We start from the raw sequence: 20674 nt of genomic DNA on the forward strand, positions 1-20674 counted from the left end.
AGTGGGGAAAACAAGATAAATGAGAAAAATATATACACTATAGGATAGTTGTAATTGCTAAGAAGAATAAAAAAAGGATTTAGAAGAGGTAAGGGAGAATTAGGAGTAGAAGAAGGTAATTTTGGATAACACAGCTTTCCAGGCTCAATAAGGGCATAATAATAAAACACTGACATTGTCACAGGAGTGAGCCATGTGGAAATCTGGGTAAAGACTGATCCAGCTAGGAGAAACCAAAATGGCGGCATAGGTAAACACCTGAAATTGCTGCCTCGCACAACCACTTCAAAACTACAACTAAAAGACAAAACGGACATCCTCCAGAACCACAGGAAGGCTGGCTGAGTGGAAATTCTAAAACTAGAAGGAAAGAGAAAAGCACACTAAGACTCAGAGGAGGTGCAGAAGTAAAGTGCAGAGGTACGGAGGTGCGTTCACAGAAAAGGTTGGCAACTGAGTACACGGTTGTCTTTTTCAATCAGGAGGGAGGCACAAGCTCCCAACTGCTCTGAACTCCAGTTCTGGGTAAGACTCTGGGGACCCAGACTCATACAGGGAGAAACTGGACTGTTTGGCTATGGGTGGAACTCGAGGGCGGCTTTCTCTTAGAGGTGCTTGCAGCGATTACTGCGGGACACTGAGACCCTGAGACCCAGGGGCCTCTTAGGGCAGGGCTGAGGATCAGCCATAGCTGTTTGCTCCACCCTGTTGATTCCCTGAGACCCCAACCCACCCAAGCTGTGTGCAGAGGCTTTTGCATATGAATGGCCTGGCCCTTTGCAATCTAAAATTACCTAACAAACTGCAGCTGGTTCAGAGAGCCCTAGAACTTCCAAAAGAAGGCCCAAGGCCCCACAGCAGCTTGCATTGCTTCACAGCTTGGCCTCATCTGGGCACCTCCAAACCCCAAACAAAGAAGAGGAATCTGCAGATCTCTCCATAGCTCCTGCTGGGTGGCTTCAGGCAGAGGCTAAATTTGCACCTCCTTGAGATCCAAGAGCCAGTGTACCCAGTGGTCAGAGTGGGACCATCCAGATTACAACTCCTCAGATCCATAAGGGACACACTCAAGGGGCAGACTTGGTGAGCACCAAAGCCCCACTGAAGCAAGTCTTGCCCCATAAGGGTGCCTCCAGCACAGAAGTTCTCCCATCATAGACACAGCTGATCCTCACAGCCAATTGGCCTGGAGGTCAATTCCTCCCAGTGATACCAACAGCAATCAAGACTTAACTACAACAAGACTGTGCACACAGCCCACAAAAAGGTGCACCAAGAGTGTCCACCTCAGGTAATTGGGGAGGCTGAGCCACTGGGCCCTATAGGACACCTAGCACACAAAGCCACTCTATCAATACAGGGAAGCAGCCAAAATGTGGAGACAAAGAAACAGGTTACAAGTGACAGAAATGGAGGAAAGCAAACGACTGGATATAGAGTTCAAAACTACAGTTATAAGGTTTTTCAAGAATCTTCTAGAAACCGCCAATAAATTTAGTGAGACCCTCAAGGATATGAAAAAGGACCAACTAGAAATTAAGCATACACTGACTGAAATAAAGAATAATATACAGAGATCCAACAGCAGACTAGAGGATCCTAAGAATCAAGTCAAAGATCTGAAATACAAAGAAGCAAAAACATACCCCCAACCAGAAAAACAAAAAGAAAAAAGAATCCAAAAATATGAAGATAGTATAAGGAGCCTCTGGGACAACTTCAAGCATACCAACATCAGAATTATGGGGGTCCCAGAAGAAGAGAGAGAGCAATATATTGAAAACCTATTTGAAGAAATAATGACAGAAAACTTCCCCCACCTAGTGAAAGAAATAGACTTACAAGTCCAGGAAGTGCAGAGAACCCCGAAAAAAAGAATCCAAAGAGGACCCCACCAAGTCACATCATAATTAAAATGCCAAAAGCAAAAGACAAAGAGAGAACATTAAAAGCAGTGAGAGAAAAACAGTTAGTTACCTATAAGGGAGCACCCATATGACTGTCAGCTGATTTCTCAACAGAAACTATGCAGGCCAGACGGGAGTGGCAAGAAATATTCAAAGTGATGAATAGCAAGAACCTACACCCAAGATTACTCTACCCAGCAAAGCTATCATTCAGAATTGAAGGTCAGATAAAGAGCTTCATAGATAAGAAAAAGCTAAAGGAGTTCATCACCGCCAAACCAGTATTATATGAAATGCTGAAAGGTATTCTTTAAGAAGAGGGAGAAGAAGAAAAAGGTAAAGATAAAAATTATGAACAACAAATACATATCTATCAACAAGTGAATCTAAAAATCAAGTGAATAAAAAATCTGATGAACAGAATAAACTGGTGAATATAATAGAATCAGGGGCATAGAAAGGGAGTGGACTGACAATTCTTGGGGAGAAAGGGGTGTGGGGGGTGCGGGAAGAGACTGGAAAAAAATCGTACACCTATGGATGAGGACAGTGGCGGGGGGGTAAGGGCAGAGGGTGGTGTGGGAACTGGGTAGAGGGGAGCTATGGGGGGGAAAAAGAGGAACAACTGTAATAATCTGAACAATAAAGATTTATTTAAAAATAATAATAATTAAAAAAAAAAGACTGATCCAGGTAGAAGAAACCATAAGTACAAAGGCCCTATGACAGAAGCATGCCTGGGATGATCAAGGCACATTGAGAAGACAGACAGCTGTGGCTAGAGCGAGTGAGTAAGCAAGGAGTAATGAGAGATGAGATCAGAAAATTATCCTATACAACTCATACCCCATTGTAAATGGGTTTTTACTTTTTATTTTTGGAAAAATGAGAGCTGTTGGCAGATTTTAAGCAGAGAAATCACATGATTGGGCCAATGTTTGAAAAGGTTTACTCTGGCTGTATTTTCTATAGAATAGAAAACGGGAAGGTGAGGGCAAAAACTGGGAGATGGCTTAGAGACAGAATTCAGGAAAGAGAAATAAATAGTGGCTTGAATCAGGATGTGGTAGTGATGTGCTGAGAATTGTTCAAATTCTGGTTAGTCCTTAGGAAGAGCAGGATGGATTTATTATGATTTGTATGAAAACGAGAGAGCCTCCCACTTGGCATTATAGAATAGATGGCATATTCCCACCTGGACAACTTGCCATTCTGCGTCAGGTGGAGGTGGGGAGAGTCTGCTGAGCAAAAGCATTTGATTTTACATTGCTGTAAACAAATGTTCACATGCTACTGATACTCAGTTCTGTTTTACTGCATTCCTTACTAATGACCGTGTTCCGAAGGTAGAGATGAATGTTCTGGGGAGATTAAGTCACCCATTCTAGCAGATTCCAACTTGTGATGTGTGTGCCTTGTTTCCACCTTATCTCTGACTAGTGTATTGTACAGTCACTTAACTTGGTGCTTCTTGTTGCAAACCTACATGCAGCGATTTGTTAGTTTCTTACAATATAACTAATTTCACAAATAATCTCAAGTTTCAACTATAGCAGATAAATGGTTTTGTTTGTTTGTCTATTTGTTTGTTTTCTGGAAGCTTGAACATCACCCAGGATTCTTTCCCTCTCTAGCTTTCATGTTAATCAGTTCCAAGTATCTGGAGATTCCATTACCTCTGTATCTCTCACATCCTTCCAAATCTCTTCAGCTATTAGGCCACATTCCTAATTTCTCTCTCACTTGGATTTCTGGAACAGCCTCTCAATTTGTCTCTTTCCCTGTAGTTCAGCCACACTCACCTCCCAATCAGTTCTCTACACAGTAATAATGGTGATCTTTCTAAAGAACACATTTGATGCTCTTGTGGTTCTATTTACATCCTTCCAGGTTCCCCAGTCCTCTCAAGGTTAAACAAACTCCTGTAGCACGTTTAAAGAGCCTACGTCATCTGTGCCCTACTTACCTTAAATGCCTCATATCTTGAAACCCAATTTTTGGCTGTTCAGCCCATTCACTCTGTGCTGTTTCTGCCCCTTTCTCCTCAGGGCACTGAGCTCTTGGCCATATTTCAGATGTTGAACTTACTGTTCTCTCTTCCAATGATATAGTCTCCCCATCTTTGTCTCACCCTGCTCATCCCTAAGTTCTCAGCTTAGATGATAATTGTTTTTTCTAGCAAACCTGTACAGATTTAAGTGTGAGTTAAATATCCATCCATCTAATGAGCCCACAGGATGAACCAGCATTGGTTTCACTGAAGTAATTAATAACTGCCTGCTTACTTCTCTGCATTCTCCATTGTACTGTAGGCTCCAAGAGAGCAGGAGCTAGCTCACCTGTACATATGTGCCCCAATTTGGGGCACATACTGGACAGTCAGTGATACTTGTAGGTTTGTCTTGGATTGAATGGAAAAGCATAGAATCACAGTTGAAAATCCCTTCAAGCATTACCTTTTCCTTTCACCACTACAATACACACACATATGCACACATATGTACTTTCAATATCCCCACACTAATTTGTGCTAGGGTTAATTTGGAGAATTACTGGATTTCTACATTTAACACAATGGTAATCCTCTCCTTATAGCCCTTTCTTTTAATTCACTCCAAGGTCTCCTTAGATCTCTCAACACACTTGCTCTGGCACACTTAGCTCCTCTTACTCCTAGAATTCCTTGCTCCGTTTCTCTCTCTCTGAATAATCTCTTCCCTGAATATTTCACTCACTTCATCACTTCAACTATCACCTTTATATAGATAAATCTAATATTTGTATCTCTAGCTCTGGCCTCTCAGCCAAGGTCTAACTTTATAATTTCCAAGTCATGAACTAAGCATCTTTGTGCATTCCCTGCTTGTGTTACTCAAACACAACTCTATAAAAACTTCAGTTACCTGCACCTCCCTGCATGTTCCTACTTCCAATTTCATCCAGGGGTGTGATGGAGTGGCTGTGTGGACCCTCAAGAGTTTCCTTTCTCCTAAAAGGACCACAGACCATTAAGTGACTCTCCAATGCTCTTTATGTGACCTACCTCCTGGCTATAATTGGTGGATATAACAGGGGTATTTGCCTGACTCAAGGTGGGCCGGCCAAGCAGTAATGCATTTTTTGAAGTTTGAACTTTGCAGATAGATAGATGGCATGGTCAAGAGTGCCTAGAGATGAGCCCCCTCAAGGGCAGCCCTCTCAAGCAGAGGTCCGCACACCACTATGTGGGCCACTCAGAGCAGCTTTCTTTCTGGCCCTTCCGACATCGTGATTTTTCAGTTCTTTCATCAAACTCCTTAGTTACCCTTTCACCCTTTCATTACAGTCCTACCACCTTTTTCTATTTTTTCACTAGTCAGAGGCAGTAACATGTTGACCAATCATAAGCCTGAGGTTTCACCATCAGCTCACCTTGGATGCCTCCTATCCTTGGTCCCTGCTTTATACTCTCCTGCCAGGTTTACCACTGCATCTTTACCACTGTCTGTGCCCAGCCCTTCTGCCCACGGACATGACCTCTGCCTAAAACTCCTGCAGCAGCCTACTCGCTGGTCTTCCTGTCTCTGGTCTCTTTCCTTTTTATTTCATTGTGCTTTTGTTCTTATTATTGCCAGAGGAAGCAAATAGGACACTGCTATGATCATGTCACTCCACTGCCCAGAAACATTTACTAGGTCCTCTAGATCAGTGGTTGGCAAACTCATTAGTCAACAGAGCCAAATATCAATAGTACAATGATTGAAATTTCTTTTGAGAGCCAAATTTTTTTTAAACTTAAACTTCTTCTAATGCCACTTCTTCAAAATAGACTCGCCCAGGCTGTGGTATTTTGTGGAAGAGCCACACTCAAGGGGCCAAAGAGCCGCATGTGGCTCACGAGCCACGGTTTGCTGACCACTGCTCTATATTCAACTCTCTTATAGATACGTGTGCCTCTTCCTTATCTGCCCTCCCCCCAATTCCCAGTCTGATGATTTCTCTCTCAAGCCCACTGTACTAGAAGTTGAAGTTACTTAGTAATCTCTGATTATGATCATTGCTGGGCCAATTCATGTAATTTCAAATCCCTGCACAAGAAAAGAACCTTGTCATATGCCATTCATTCATTCATTCATTCATTCAACAAATAGTTATAAAAAGTCTCTAATGGGCCAGCACTCTTCTAGATGCTGAGATTATATGACAAATAAGATTCATAATGGGCCTTACAGAAGTGTTATATGCAAGTGGAAAGAATAGCAAGTGAATGCAATAACAAACATATAAAGAAAAATAAGTTCAGGGAGAGGAGTGAGTCTTATGAAGAGAATAAAACAGCAATTCAATAGATTTATGGGCAGTGGTGATAGGAGACAGAATATTTCTGAATGGGTGACAAAGGAAGCCCTCTCTGAGGACAGCATTTGAGCCTAAAGCTGAGTGATGAGAGAAAGCCAGACATAAGAAGGAAACAGCCTGAGGGAAAGAGCCTTCCACATGGAAGAATCAAGAAGCACAATGGGTTTAGGCAGGATAATCTTGGTTTATTCAAAGAACTAAAAGACCATGTGATGAGAGAACTGTGATTTTGGAGGGCATTTTGTGTGTGGGGGGGAGGGGGGGTTGAGGATGAAATTGATTTCAGTAAGATCAAAGAAAGGCCAATACTTGGTGAAGTGTTTTAATGTTATCCCCAATGGAATAGACAACTACTGGAAACCTAGAAGCAGGGAAGTTATATGAAAAATCACTCTTTCATCTATAAAGATTAATATAAATGAATTGAAGATCAATATAAAGACTAATGCTGTGCAAAAAAAAAAACAGACTGTGGGGGTGTGAGAGTGAAACCAGGAAGTTCAGATGAGTGTTAGTGAGAATTAGGCAGAGAGAGGTGATATTTTCAAGGTGGAGCCCATTGAATTGGATTGGATTGAGGGGTCTCATATTTTAACATATAGTAGACACTTAACACATGTATATAGATTCATTGAAGGAATGATTGAACCACTACTCATGGTCAAACACAGACCCTGTGAAGCATTTCTGATGGACCTCAGCTCTCCTACTTCCCTGATCCTCTCACAACTCTGAGCTCCCACTGCACCTTAAACACACTTTCTCACGGACGCTCATATTCTTCCTGGATTTAGTGATTTATGGGCATTCCTTCCTTACCTCCCCTTCTGGGCTGTGAGCTTCTTCATGGTAGGGAACCCCCACACTCCTTGCCTATCTTGCATGGCACATACTCGGTGTCAAATCATTTGAAGAATGAATGAAGAAATGCATGAGTGAAGTGAGAGGGAAATTATGTGAAGGTCACTGTCCTCAGATAAAGCAATGGTTCCTGAGCCACAGCATCTGAAGTCTGAGGGTCTTTCCACAAAGATTGAATGATGTCACAGCTCCGTTAGTTTGGGCTCTGTCTTGGTTGGAAGACCAGAACTAATTGAGAGACTGGGGGCGGCTATGTGTCAAAGAACCGAGCCCTGTGAGACAATGTGAGGCTGGCTTTGTGAATGAGGACAGGTTCATGGTCACATATGAGGAACAGCAGTTGTGTCTTAACCATTTTGAATTCCACTTTCTTCCATTATCAAATGCGTGTAGTAATAGAAATAGTTCAGAGATGGCTGGTGAAGAAATAATAACAATTAGTCTTGCAAAGAAAGCACTCACTTTGTACTCTGCAATGCCCTGAAGGCTTTAGCTGTACTATGTATTAACCCCTTTATTGCTCCTGACAATAACAGTAGGTACGCATTTTTATTATTCTCATTTTATAAATCGCCAATGTAAAGCACTTACCACAGCACCTGACACAGAAAACACATTCTGTGAAGTCCTAGGGAAGAAAAAAAAAAAATCCAGATATGGAGCCAGAACACCTGGTCCTAAAACCCAGTTTTGCTGCTGTTCGTGACCTTGGATAAGGCAAACTCTCATAACCTCAATGCTCTCATTTTTAAAATAAACTGATACAGGAAATAAGCGAGGCAAAGTCTGCAAAAGTGCAAACATGTGTAAAATTACAACAAAATCCTGGATAAATGCAGGCATTTGGAAAGTGTTTGAGTTGTTTTTTTAACTCAAGTGTGTAAGATACCAGCCCATTTAAAGGCAGTGTTCTTAGGAGAAAGCCCCTCCTTTTCCACAGTCTTGTTACTGCCATGAAGCAGTCTTTCTGAGACATGATCTGTGACTTTCTCCAGTTCAGAGCATTGACAACTTTAACTAAAAATGAAAACCTTGGTAGCTGATGATCTTACTTCATTCCTAGTCTTACCCATCCTGGAGTGTCTCGGCCAGCTAGTGAGAATGTTGCCTGTGAGTGTCTTTTCTCTGCTTAGGAAGCACCTCCTGTTCCATTAATTTCTGTGACCCCCCCGGAAATTCTGTAAAGAGCAACATTATCGCAGTCTGTCCATTCCAGGGTTCTACCTTCTGTAACTCTAAGTTTAGTGCTGGGTTCAGGAAACCCCTTCTGTATCTAATTGCTTCCGACGGCTAAAATAAAGTAGAGTGTCCCTCCATCTCCTCATTAGCCTACATCTTCTAAATTGTTTGATGTTCCTTTTTAATATCTTAAAATGTACTATCTTCGGAGTCCTTTCTTAGAAAAAATGGGAAGTTCAGAGATAAGAGGGCCAATTAAAGTTGCCCTTTCCTTTTCAAAGACAAGGTCCTTTTTCCCTATATTAAACGCAAACATATACACTCATGCAAATATATTGCAAGTGGTTTGCTCCTATTAATTAGATTCTATCTTTTGGGTTTCAATTTAGAATTAGCTTTTTTTTTTTAATCTAAAGGAGTGTCTACTGTTACAAGTAAATTGTATGTTACTAGAGGCCCGGTGCACAAGATTCGTGCACTCGGGGGGGGGGGGGGGGGTTCCCGCAGCCTGGCCTGTGCTCTCTTGCAGTCTGGGAGCCCTTGGGGGATGTCCGACTGATGACTTAGGCCCACTCCCTAAGCCAGCAGTCAGACATCCTTAGCACTGCTGCGGATGCAGGAGAGGCTCCCGCCATTGCTGCTGCGCTGGCCAGGCATGAGCCCAGCTTCTGGCTGTGTGGCGCTCCCCCTCTGGGAGTGCACTGACCACCAGGGGGCAGCTCCTGTACTGAGCGTCTGCCCCCTGGCGGTCAGTGCGTGTCACAGCGACCAGTCATTCTGCTGTTTGGTCGATTTGCATATTAGCCTTTTATTATATAGGATAACCGTGTGTTGGGCAGACTAATGCTCCCCCCCCCCACCAGAGACATCCAAATCCTAATCCCCTGACGTATGGAAATGCTGGGTTACATGGAAAGGGTAATTAAACTTGCAGATGGGATTAAGGTTGCCAACCAGCTTACCTTAAAATATGGAGATGATCCTGAATTATCCAGGCAGACCCGATAAGTCACAAGGATCTATGAAAGAAAGAGGCACAAGGGTTAGGTTCAGAATAATGCCTGAGGAAGACTCAACTGGCCACTGCTGGCACTGGAGGTGGAGGTGGCCACTAGCCAAGGAATGTGGACAGGTTCTAGAACTGCAAAAAGCAAAAAAAAAAAAAAAAAAAAAAAAAAAGATTACTTCCTAAGCCTCCTAATGGAGCACAGCCCTGCCAACACCTCAGAGACCCACTTCAGACTTCTGACCTCCAGAGCAGTAAGATAAGAAATTTTGTGTTGTTTCAATCACCAACTTTGTTGTAATTTGTTACAGCAGCAATAAAAAACTAACACAGCATTTCAGTAATTTTCTTGAAATAATAGTGTTTCAAGAAAACTGGTGATCTCTAGCAGGAGTCAATCAAGCTAAAACATTGATTGACAGCAAGTTCTGGGAAATATGTAATTCTCAGAAACCATTCCCTTTCTAGCTCTCTTTTTGGAGATCAAAGAAATGGTCTTCGTGATAACTGTGTGTGTGTGTGTGTGTGTGTGCTTATACTTAAATCAAGGACCATTTAAACTTAAAAAACAAAATTCTAGAGTTTGGTGTCTGAGAAAAGAGAAAGAGAGAAAGAGAGAGAGGGAGAGAGAGAGAGAAATAAGGGGGCTTTAGAAGTGTTCTCAGAGAAGGATCTTGAGAACTCTACAAATATTTTCTTTCCACATAGTCTTTACAGCACTTTATACAGACATGATCCAGATAATCATCCAGAGTCTTTGGAGATCTGGAATGCGTTTAAGTCTAGACCTGTTGAGCTCTCTTTCCGAAATGCTGCTGTGCAACAGGAAATGAGCCAGTGCAGCTCTGAGAATGCCCAGGTCAATCTACGGGAATCCTGTGCCTAAGAACTGAGAGAACAAGCTGAGGAAGTGATGTATCTGCGGCAGCAGGGTCCTGCCCCAAGTGAAGGAGTCACCAGAGCCTAGAAACAGACATTGAAGGCGGGGCCCTTGGCCTGGCTAGAGCCAGTGCAACATTCATGGAAATGCCATTGGTCACACTTATAAACCTGCTCTGTTTCTGAGGTCATTGGGAGCTACTGCTGAGAAAGTGGAATTGATGAGCTACTATGCATGTCTAGTTAAAGAAACCCAGAGACTATGGACCGAGGAGGTGGGACTAATTCAGGGGGAAATAATTCCTTGCTCATCTCTTTTCAATATCCTTTTAAAATCCTATTTTAGATCCCTTCTCCCTGCCAGTCTCTGAGAATCCCACAGGCAGAAAACAGGCTGAATTTAGCTTGAATCTATCATGGTGGCTGGCACAGAGAATCACTTATCTCTTCTCCCTCTCATTTTTTTCTCCCCCTTTTCTTCCACTCTTCTCTCTTTACTTCAACTTCCCTCCATCCTCCCACTTCTCTTCTGAGCCCCTCCTTCCCCACATCTCATTTCTTGACCTTGCTCCAGTAAAGAACTTGCTACTAAACATTTACATTTCAGTAGAGGTTAAGGCCCTACCACTTGCTACCTTTCCGGATACCATTTGCATTTTAAATCTTGTTTCTCTTTGTTTAGTGGGACCACAATAAAAACAAAACAAAACAAAAATACTGATCTTTACAAATACCTCCCCAGGGATGTAAGAACAACAACTCTTGAGTGAGAATTTCTGTGGTTAAATTTCAACTCTGACTTCTACCAATTGTCTGGGAGGAAAAACTTTTCCTCTATCCTCCTATGTTCAGTAACTGGGACCTGCAATTTAGACTAACAAAAGTCAGAGAACAGGAGAAAAGATATACAATTTGATTAATACTTATGTGCATGAAAGTTCAAAGAAAAGAAGTGAAATTCAAAGAAGCAAACTCTGGAGCTTATATGTCATTTTAACAACAAAAAAAAGAAGTTTGAATTTCAAGGGATGATAACTTGAAAAAGTGACTAGGAAATATATGGGGGAAACTAATAGAAGATAAGGGTTGTTTTAGCTATGGTTGTTTATGCAGACTTAACCTTGGTGCTGCCTCTCTATCTCTGGTGATAACAGCTGTTCCCTGATTCCTGGCACAGGGTGGGGGGTGGGGAGGCAGGTTCACAAAGGGAAATGTGTGCTCTGCTTTTAGTTAGATAAAAGGAGGGCAGAGAACTCTTCCTGCATCTGCAGACTTTTAATCACCTTTAGCTCAACACAATCCTTATGCCAAAATGGCATATTTTGGAGTGTTCTATTCTGATCCCTTTCACAATGTTGGGTAAGGCACTTATGTTTTTATATTTCAGTGACCCCATCTGTAAAAGGGGTTAAAAATATTACCTACCCTATCAGGATGTTGTGATGATTCAGTGACATCATTGATATGATGCATATTATACACCATCTATCACATAGTAATGACTTAAAATTATTGCAATTCTCATCCTATATAATAAAGAGGTAATATGCAAATTGACCATCACTCCAACAGACAAGATGGCTGCCCCAATGTGGTCAAAGATGGCCGCCCCCATGTGGACACAAGATGGCTGCCACAAGATGGCTGGCAGGGGTGGAAGTTGTGGGCGATCAGGCCAGTAGGGCAGGGCAGTTAGGGGTGACCGGGCCAGCAGAGGAGGGCAGTTGTGGGCAACCAGGCCTGCAGGAGAGGGCAGTTGGAGGTGACCAGGTCTTCAGGGGAGGGCAGTTAGGGGTGACCAGGCCTGCAGGGGAGGGCAGTTAGGGGCAATCAGGCAGACAGGGGAGCAGTTAGGCATCAATCAGGCTGGCAGGGGAGTGGTTAGGGGGTGATCAGGCTGGCAGGCAGAAGCGGTTAGGGGCAATCAGGCAGGCAGGCAGGCGAGCAGTTGGGAGCCAGTAGTCCTGGATTGTGAGAGGGATGTCCGACTGCCCGTTTAGGCCCAATCCTACTGGGATCGGGCCTAAACGGGCAGTTGGACATCCCCAAGGGGTCCCAGATTGGAGAGGGTGCAGGCTGGGCTGAGGGACACACACCCCCGTGCATGATTTTTGTGCACCAGGCCTCTAGTTATAATATAATAAAGATAAGAATAATAATTATGATTATCTTTTGTAATCACCACCCTAAGGCCAGCTCATTAGAGTGGTATGTGGCAGACACTTTTTATAGAGAGGGCACATGAAAAGGGTCATGATATGTGAGCCAAATGTTCTGACATATTAAATTGGGGAACCCAAGAATCCACTCAGTTTAGGCATGAGGGTCCAGGAAAAGGAAATTAGAGCAGGAAAACAAACAAAAAATGTAACTCATAGGGAAAGAATATATTTTTATGACATTTTCTAGCTGTATTTCCAAATCATCTATTAGTTTGTTTATATTAAGATCACATACTGCACATGCTTGGATCATAAAATACAGGATAACTCTTTTCAAGATACATTAGGTGCAATGTTGCAGAAATTTTCCTAAAGTGGAAGGCATTCTCCCACCATCACCATCACATCATTGATTCAATTGGGCCACTCAAACCAGAAAGTGAATCCTGAATTGTTTAATAGGCAACCATATTCATATTTTAAATAAATCCTTTCCAGATGCATTTACTAATCTTTCAGAATGAGCCCTGAAGCTAAGTGAGATAGCTTGAATCCTGTCGTGTTTGAGTGGAAAGCTTGTCAAAAGAACACTGAGAGATGCCTCCAAATAATTGAGAAACCCCAAGATAAAGAGATGTGCTATCCTTTAGGTTACAAGAAAGGGTTGGGGGTAGAATAGAGGGCACCAGAAGGTGAAAAAATCCTAAAACTAGAAGAGACACCAAAGGTCACATGCCAACCTTGTCCACATTACTTGCTCTATCCTCTACTCAGTTATTTTTCAAAACCTAGATTAGGCTTCTCTTTTCAATGGGGCCTTCTAGATGATGCCAATCACATTGATGTCTTGCTTCTCTTAGTTCCTAGTGACTGAGAGTAGAAAATGTTTATTTTAGAAATAATTTTTTAACTTTTTAATTTGTTATCCTGATTTCCCATGTAGTTAATAATTCAAAAACAATGAAGAACCATGGACTCAAACTAATATTGTTCATTTTCCAAATCCTTTGATTGACAAATCAGTTCTCTGCACCTCTTTTAAGCATCTGTAAAATAAAATAATTGGATTATTTAATATTTAAATGACCTCTAAAGATTTATACAGATATAAACTAATAACCTTAAATATAAATTTGACTTAACTAGTTTTTACATGCATTGTTGTTCCATCTATATTTTTTAGATACAATATGTAGATAGGTAAATCTAACTTTAACAGTTTTCTCTTAACTTTATTAGTGAACTAGGGGCCCAGTGCACGAATCCATGCACCTTGAAAGGAACTGTGAGCCACAAAGCTGCGGGGGGCACAGGGCGGGTCTTGGCGCATCCTCTGCACCCCCGCCCAGCACCTCCCACTGAGCCCCGGTCCTCTGTCTGCTGGCAGCCCCACTCCCACTGCCGATTCCACACTCTGACAGCGCTGGACCTGCTCACACCTGCTGATGGCACAAGCCATTGGGGTCAGCACCAGCAGTGGGTGTGAGCGGTGGGATTGCCCCTCAGGAGCAGGGGGAGGTGGAGAAGCCCTCAGGGGTGATCGGGGTGGGCAGCCGCTGCTCACACCTGCTGACGGCACCAAGCAATTGGACCAGCACCGGGTGCCGGCAGTGGGTGTGAGTGGCAGCTCCAGTACTGGCAGCGGGTGTGAGGGGGCCATTGTTGGCAGTGGGTCAAGAGGTGGCTGCTGGCCCTGATGGCCCCTCAGGAGCAGGGGAAGGTGGAGAAGCCCTCAGGGGCGATCAGGGCCAGCAGCAGGTGTGAGCTCTGGGCAGGACCATGGAGTGGGTGTGAGCTTTGGGCAGGGAGCAAAGAATTTTCAGTAACCACCAGAGGCTCACCCCGATGACAGTGACCGATGCCCCGCCTTGGTCTGGTGCCCCGCTCACCTCCTCCACCATCCTGACACCCACCATGTTCCACGCTCTGCCACCTATTGCCGATGCCCGCCATGTTCAGCGCACACCCCCTGGTGGTCAGCGCACATTACAGTGACCATTGTTTGGTTGTTCCTTTGTTCGATCTATTTGCATATTAGGGTTTTATATATAGAGATATGTGTAAAGATTTTAGAATAGTGCTTGACATTTATAAGTTCTCTCTAAATGTTATCAGCTATTATTTTTGGAGTAAATCAGATACAAATCTTGATTGTGCCCCTTATTAAATGTGACTTTGTGGAAATAATTTAATCTCAATGATCTTTGGTTTTTATTTTTCTTTGAAATAAGGATAACACCTAACTCTGGTTTGCGGTAAGACTGAATGAGTTTATACAAGGAAAGTACAGAGTATGACTTAGAGATAAGTGGGAAGGAAATGCTAGTTTATCTCTTTGGTATTCCTTTCCTTTGGAATGAAAGGGTGATCTTGGGAAGGAGGACAGCCAGGGTATATTTTAATACAACAAATAGGGGTGGAGTTTGCAAATTATTGCAACTAAGTGATAGAGCTGCCATCTGAAATTATTTTTGTTAAGTAATATGCAGGCAACTATTCTTTGCCAAAATGTCGCTAGAAAAACACTCCTGCCCAGTTCTCCGCCATTTCTCTCAAGTTCTCAGATGATGTGTGAAATTATTTGACAGTACTATTGCCTTACAAAATCCTGCTTTGGGGACAGCATATGAAAGAGCCGGCGGTATCCTTTGGGAGCCAGGAGATCCTGTAAGTGGAGGCAACAGAAAGAGCTCAGAAAAGCAGTGGTAAAGGGAAATCAATAGGTGGGGAAGGGCTCAGTCACTAACACTCTCAGCCTGTGGATCCTGTACTAATTCCATTGTCCTGAAGGGAAGTCCTGCTTGGAATCAACAAAATCATATCTGTAGGTATTTATGTGACTTTCAATAATGGTTAGGATTTCTCTCCTGGAAAATGGATGTGGCAAATTTTAAATACTTTGCCTAACCCTGTAAATCAAAGGATCAATTGAAAAATAGTTGTTGAAATCTGTTGAGGGGTATTAAGGAAGAAGAATAAATTTGGGAATCCGACTAAGGAATGTTTCAATTCAGGAATTACTACTTTCTAGCCCTGTGATTTTGGTCAAGTCACTTAATTCCATATCTTTGTTTTTTGAGTTTTTCAACTCTAAAGTGGTATTATGTATGATTAAAAGAGACAGAGTTGACTTGACCTAATTAATTTCTGTTACTTTCTTATTTTTGACTTCCTCTAGCTTTATGTGGGCAGGAATTTCAGATAATGGTTATTTAAAACATGTATTTTCCCATCAGCTATTGAGAACTGCTTCCCGAAGCCTCCCTGGCTTGTGGACATAACCCTAAACCGTAAACAACATATTCAGATGGACAGGGGTTTGGGCAGATTGATAGAAAGACATCTCCCATTAGTAAATTACCCAAAATGAAAAGCACCATTATAAGAGCCAACATGGCGATCTAAGTATTTTCCTGGTGTGGAATGTCTTTAGACTGGATTGATGGGGAGAAGACAAGAACTTGACCTAGGGCCCGGGAGGAGTGTCAGGACCAGGGAAGAGCAAAGTCACTTCATCCATCTCAGCCCAGCCAAGCCCCTAAAGAGCTAGCAAATCTGTCACAAAACCCACAACTACAATGTGCTGAGTAAGCGGACACCAGGGGCTGGGCGCAGCTCTCCACATCTTAGTTACTGTCACATCAACCATGAGAAGGAGGCAGCCACATTCTCATCTTGAACTTCGAAAACAGAGACTCAGAAATGGAGTGGTTTCTCCAAACTCACACAGCAAGCAAGTGACAGAACAAGGTAAAGTGACAGAACCCCAAAGCTTGTGTCTGATGTACAACTTCCGATAATGATAAAAGCTACCATTAGTGATGGTGGCCTCCTCCGTACAGTATTTTCCTTCTTATCCCCACCCCACCTTTCGCCAGGTGCATCTGGTTCTCCCTTCTTGTGCTTCCAGAGTTCCCTGCAAAGCCTTGCCTTCAAGTGCTGGTGCATTTATTGAGCACATCCAATTTAATACCTGCCTTCCCTATTAACCTGTAAGTCCCCAAAGGATAGGTTTGGGCAGTATTTGCCATTTTGACATTCATGTACCATTCATAGCTCATAGTAGTAGCTTAACAATGTTAATGAAGAACTGAATGAATGAATACATACCTATTGTCTACTAAGTGCTGTGCCCATAAGTTTGGCACTTAAGTTAATATCTCCTATAAAATGAGCTGTGGGGCCTGGTTGGTGTGGCTCAGTGGTTGAGCATAGACCTATGAACCAGGAGGTCACAGTTCAATTCCCAGTCAGGGCATATGCCCCAGTTGTGGGCTCGATCCCCAGTGTGGGGCATGCAGGAGGCAGCCAATCAATGATTCTCATTCATCATTAATGTTTCTATCTTACTCTCCTACCTCTCTGAAATCAACAAGAATTTTTTTTAAAAAAATTAATTTTAAAAAATGAGCTGGACGGCTGTTAGTTGTTGATCAATCGCTCTAATATTGATGGGCACAAAGTCAAGGCTCAGTAAATATTAACTATTATTATGAATATTGAATTACCGTAATTCTCTTTAAATGGAGAAATTTAAATAAAACATTAACGTATTATAATTGCAACTTTGCAGAATAAAACTGCTTTCAGGGAAGTGTCTTGCAGAAAGTTACACAGCAAGAAAAGAGCAAAACTAGGCAATGGCCCTCAGGGCCTAAGATATTGCTCATACGCCCTTTGCTTCACAGTCAGTTCCAGGGGCTACAGTCCTTCACACACAGGATGCCCTGTTGATTCTCTCCAATGGGGCTGGGCTTCAGCAGAGCACAGGGAACAGGCAGCCTGAGGAAGCCAGTGGGGTCCTGGCACAGCCCAGAGTGCACGACCACGCCTGAGCTGCTTGCCTGGTTTGGAATCAAATATGTTGTGGGGTCCTTTGAGGAGGCACAGCCCTCGCCTCCCTGAGAACCACCCAGTTTCCAGTTTAAGAACACAAACTCCACGGTCCTCTGAATCAGACGAAAACAGTGTCTTTAACAAGCACCCGGTGATATTTATCATCAGGGAAGTTGGTGAAACTTTGGAGACAAGACCTCAAAGGATGCCAGTGGTACTCACTCTCCAGGGGGCAGTTACTGAACACCAGTGTTCTCACGGGGGCTCCGCTCGGCCCCACCCTCCACCATGCAAGTTTGTAAGTACAAGGGCTAAGTCAGTCTCCCTGTGTGTCAGCGACCTCCACAACAGTCCCAGTGGAGTCGCAGGTGGGAGGCAGCGTGGATGCTCACCTTTGACAAAGCCACTGAATCATGGATGCTTTGGCTCCTGCACTTTTCTCCCTGGGAAAACTGCCTACGGACTTCCACAGGGGCTTTCAGAAAAGGGTCTAGTCACCAGCCCCTGGAACTGATTTCTCCTAGCATCCCAAGAGGGAGGCTGAGCTCTCTCGCAGTGCAAGCTCTGGGAAGAGAGAGCAGCTGCTCTATGACAGAAAGGGGACATTCGCCAGCTTCCCCAGGCAGCAAACTGGAGCGCAGACAGCCCTGCCTAGCCCCGCGGCGCTGTTCCGTGTGGGGCCTCGCTGTGCTCTCCGGGGCAAGTTTCCTGGGAGTGTCCCTCCTCTCCACCCACACAGCAAAGTCTCCAGTTTTCCAACAGATGTCTCTTTGGCAGCTCTGAAGTCCAAGTACACGCTGGATGCAGCGCAGAGTCCGGCGCGCGCTGTGGTTGGGGGACCCCAGCAGGCAAATGCCAGCATCAGCATGAGAGGCTGGTCTTCAGCCCAGGTCGGTGCTCAGCCCGGGGGCCCGCTGCCTGGCCCCGTGCATCTGAGAAGAGCTGCTCACTTTGCCCCCTCAGGAGTCTTTGTTCCAAGCCAGACATTGCTGGGATTCTCGCTTTAACTCCCTCCACTCCAAAGGGGTCGGGAGGCTGGGATGCTCTGCCCTCTCAAAGGATGCTGACCCTGGAGTGGGAGTCGGAAGGACTGCAAACAGTGGGTATTGTTGTGATTATATGTGCATCTCTGAAGCTGCTCCATTTGCTGGGACTGATTGATTTTTCGGAAGGTAAAGTGGTCGCTCCCAGTGTGTGCCCTTGGTCAGGTCTGGTTCAGAAGTGGATACAGACCCTGCAGAAGTTGAGGCTGAATAACCAGTGTGAAAGTTTTAAAATATGCATGCTTGCCTTAGAGCAATTCATTGCTGTTCACCCAGATATTCTACACTGGGAGGGGAGGGGTTTGGTGCCATTATCTTTCTTGCAACCTTTTTGCGTTTAGGGTGATGTTGTGGGTTAAATATAAATAATAGAAGTAAGGATTCTATTTGGGGATGATAAAACAGATTGTGCTTTTGGTTGTCAAGTTCATGTTTGCTACCACTCCTTGATGTCATTAGTAATTCCATCCTATACCCTGATTTGTGAGTGAAATACCTATGTGTGCCTCATTAGTTAGGAGGTGGCGAGTGGAGCTGGGTTGTTGATTATGATATAAAATGCATAAGCTTTTGGCTTAAAATTGAGTTCCTTGGTGCTAGCAAAAACGTGTTTTGGATGCTTAATTTGCAAAAGTGTTTCTTCCTACATTTCCCAGTGAGCCACTTTGCTTATGTGTCTGAGAACAAAACACCCAGGACAGCATTGTTGCTACCAATAAATATTTTATCCATCTAATATTACTACCAAAATCAACCTTATTATGCAAAGATGAGAAAATAAAAAAGTTGATTAACTTTGCTTTAACAATTTGAGTGTGTGTGAAATACACATGACATAATTTTCTAATGAAATAATATACTTTCAATCATTTCAACTTCTATCATGTGATGTCAATTTCATGTCCACATTCTCTTTTCTCTCAGGTGAAAGATTGGAGTTCTTAAACATGTCCTAATATTTCTTCCTAGTAAGGATATGATCTTTCATTGCCGAGTTATTTATGAATATTCGCTTCTCATGTTGTGTGTAATGCTGGAAGTTGATGGCAATATTTAAGCCTGCCTGTGCTATAGTCTTTCTAAGATTACATCATCCTAAAACCACATCCAGTACACATGTCTCTGGTAATATGTTAATAAAGATCAATGTATCTTATCTTCATAAAGTCCTTTATTTTTTCTATAAAGTGGGTTCATTGGGTTCTAACTGTTTAGACCAGTAGAAGAATATAATAAGCTCTCATGTAATTTTTATACCTTTTTTTTTAAGAATTCTCTGTCAGATTCTGTTTAGGCATACATGAGAATAATATTGTAATGGGATTTTAAAAGGCTCAGAAGTTAGTTTCTTCCTCTACTCACATTGTACAGTAATTTTATTTGATTCCTGGAAGGAGAACACTGCATAGCTAACTTATCCAAGTGCTAAACAATAATCTGCATTATTTTGAGATTTCTGCCTTAATGCACTAATGTTGGTGTCAGAAGAAAATATAGATCCAATAACTTTAATTTTTTATAAGTGGGATAATTTGCTTCTGTTTAACTTTATCACTGTATTAGTTTTTGTCCTCTGGACTCAGTTGAGGCATAGCCCCCAATTTTAGTGCATTATACTCAGGGTGGCTTGGATTCAGAGCTAGATGATGTGGGATGGACAGGAGAACCACTATGGAGGTATGTGAGGAAAGTAACTTCCATAGCACCATGGAGTTATGTGAGGAAGTTAAATTTCATAGCACTGTGGGAGAGCACACAGTTCTTTATTGCCAATGTTGATGATGCAGAAACTTAAAGTTGAACGCCCTAAGTTTAAGAACCCTACCATTGACTCAGCTTCTCTTCTTTAAGTACTGTTTCATGTCACTTAAACTTGAAGGTTTTTAGATGAAAACTTCTAGTATGAGTTCCAACAATCTGAAAAGTAGGTTTCCCCAACTAGAAGCACAGAATTTTAAGCTAGACTGAAAAATCTCTATTGGGATGGGTATCCATATTCATATTTAAATAATGTCCATATTCATGTATGAACCTATATTTCTATATACACACATATATGTAGATGTACATACATATTTATAGATATTATGTAAAATGTCCAGAAAGCTAGGCAAACTGGATTCAATGTATAAGCCTTGATCATGCTAAAATACAAGGATGCAGGTTATACAATATTTGAGGTATAACCCACATTTACTTGACAAATGAGTACTTTTTTGTTCTGAAGTACATGTTAGAAAATGGTGGTCTAGTCCAACTTTCTCATTTCACACAGGAGATAATTACAACCTAGACAGGTTAACCGTTTTATCAGAAGGCAAACTAACTGGGAACAGAGACAGAACCAAAACCATGGACTCCTGAACCCTATGTTCTTTTCCTACTACAATACACTTTTCATTTATTCCTCTTCCCTAATATTGAAAAGATAATTCATGAGAACTTACATGAAAAATTAGTGAA

At 42.7% G+C, this 20674-nt stretch overlaps 1 protein-coding gene across 8 annotated transcripts in view; it reads left to right on the top strand.

Annotated features, from left to right (window-relative positions):
- KCNIP4 (potassium voltage-gated channel interacting protein 4) overlaps window positions 1-20674 on the top strand; it is a 995976-nt gene that overhangs the window by 774656 nt on the left and 200646 nt on the right. The window contains exon 1 of one of the 8 annotated variants that reach the window (XM_080640385.1): window positions 17467-18340. The exons of 6 other annotated variants lie outside the window; for them this stretch is intronic. In XM_080640385.1, the coding sequence (XP_080496511.1) occupies window positions 18229-18340 (112 nt within the window). In that variant the 5' untranslated portion in view covers window positions 17467-18228. Of the gene's footprint in view, window positions 1-17466; window positions 18341-20674 lie in introns of those variants that run through there. One more of the 8 variants, XM_080640390.1, reaches the window with a different exon arrangement.

Source organism: Plecotus auritus (assembly GCF_963455305.1).
Source record: "Plecotus auritus genome assembly, chromosome: 1".
NCBI classification, from domain to species: Eukaryota; Metazoa; Chordata; class Mammalia; order Chiroptera; family Vespertilionidae; genus Plecotus; species Plecotus auritus.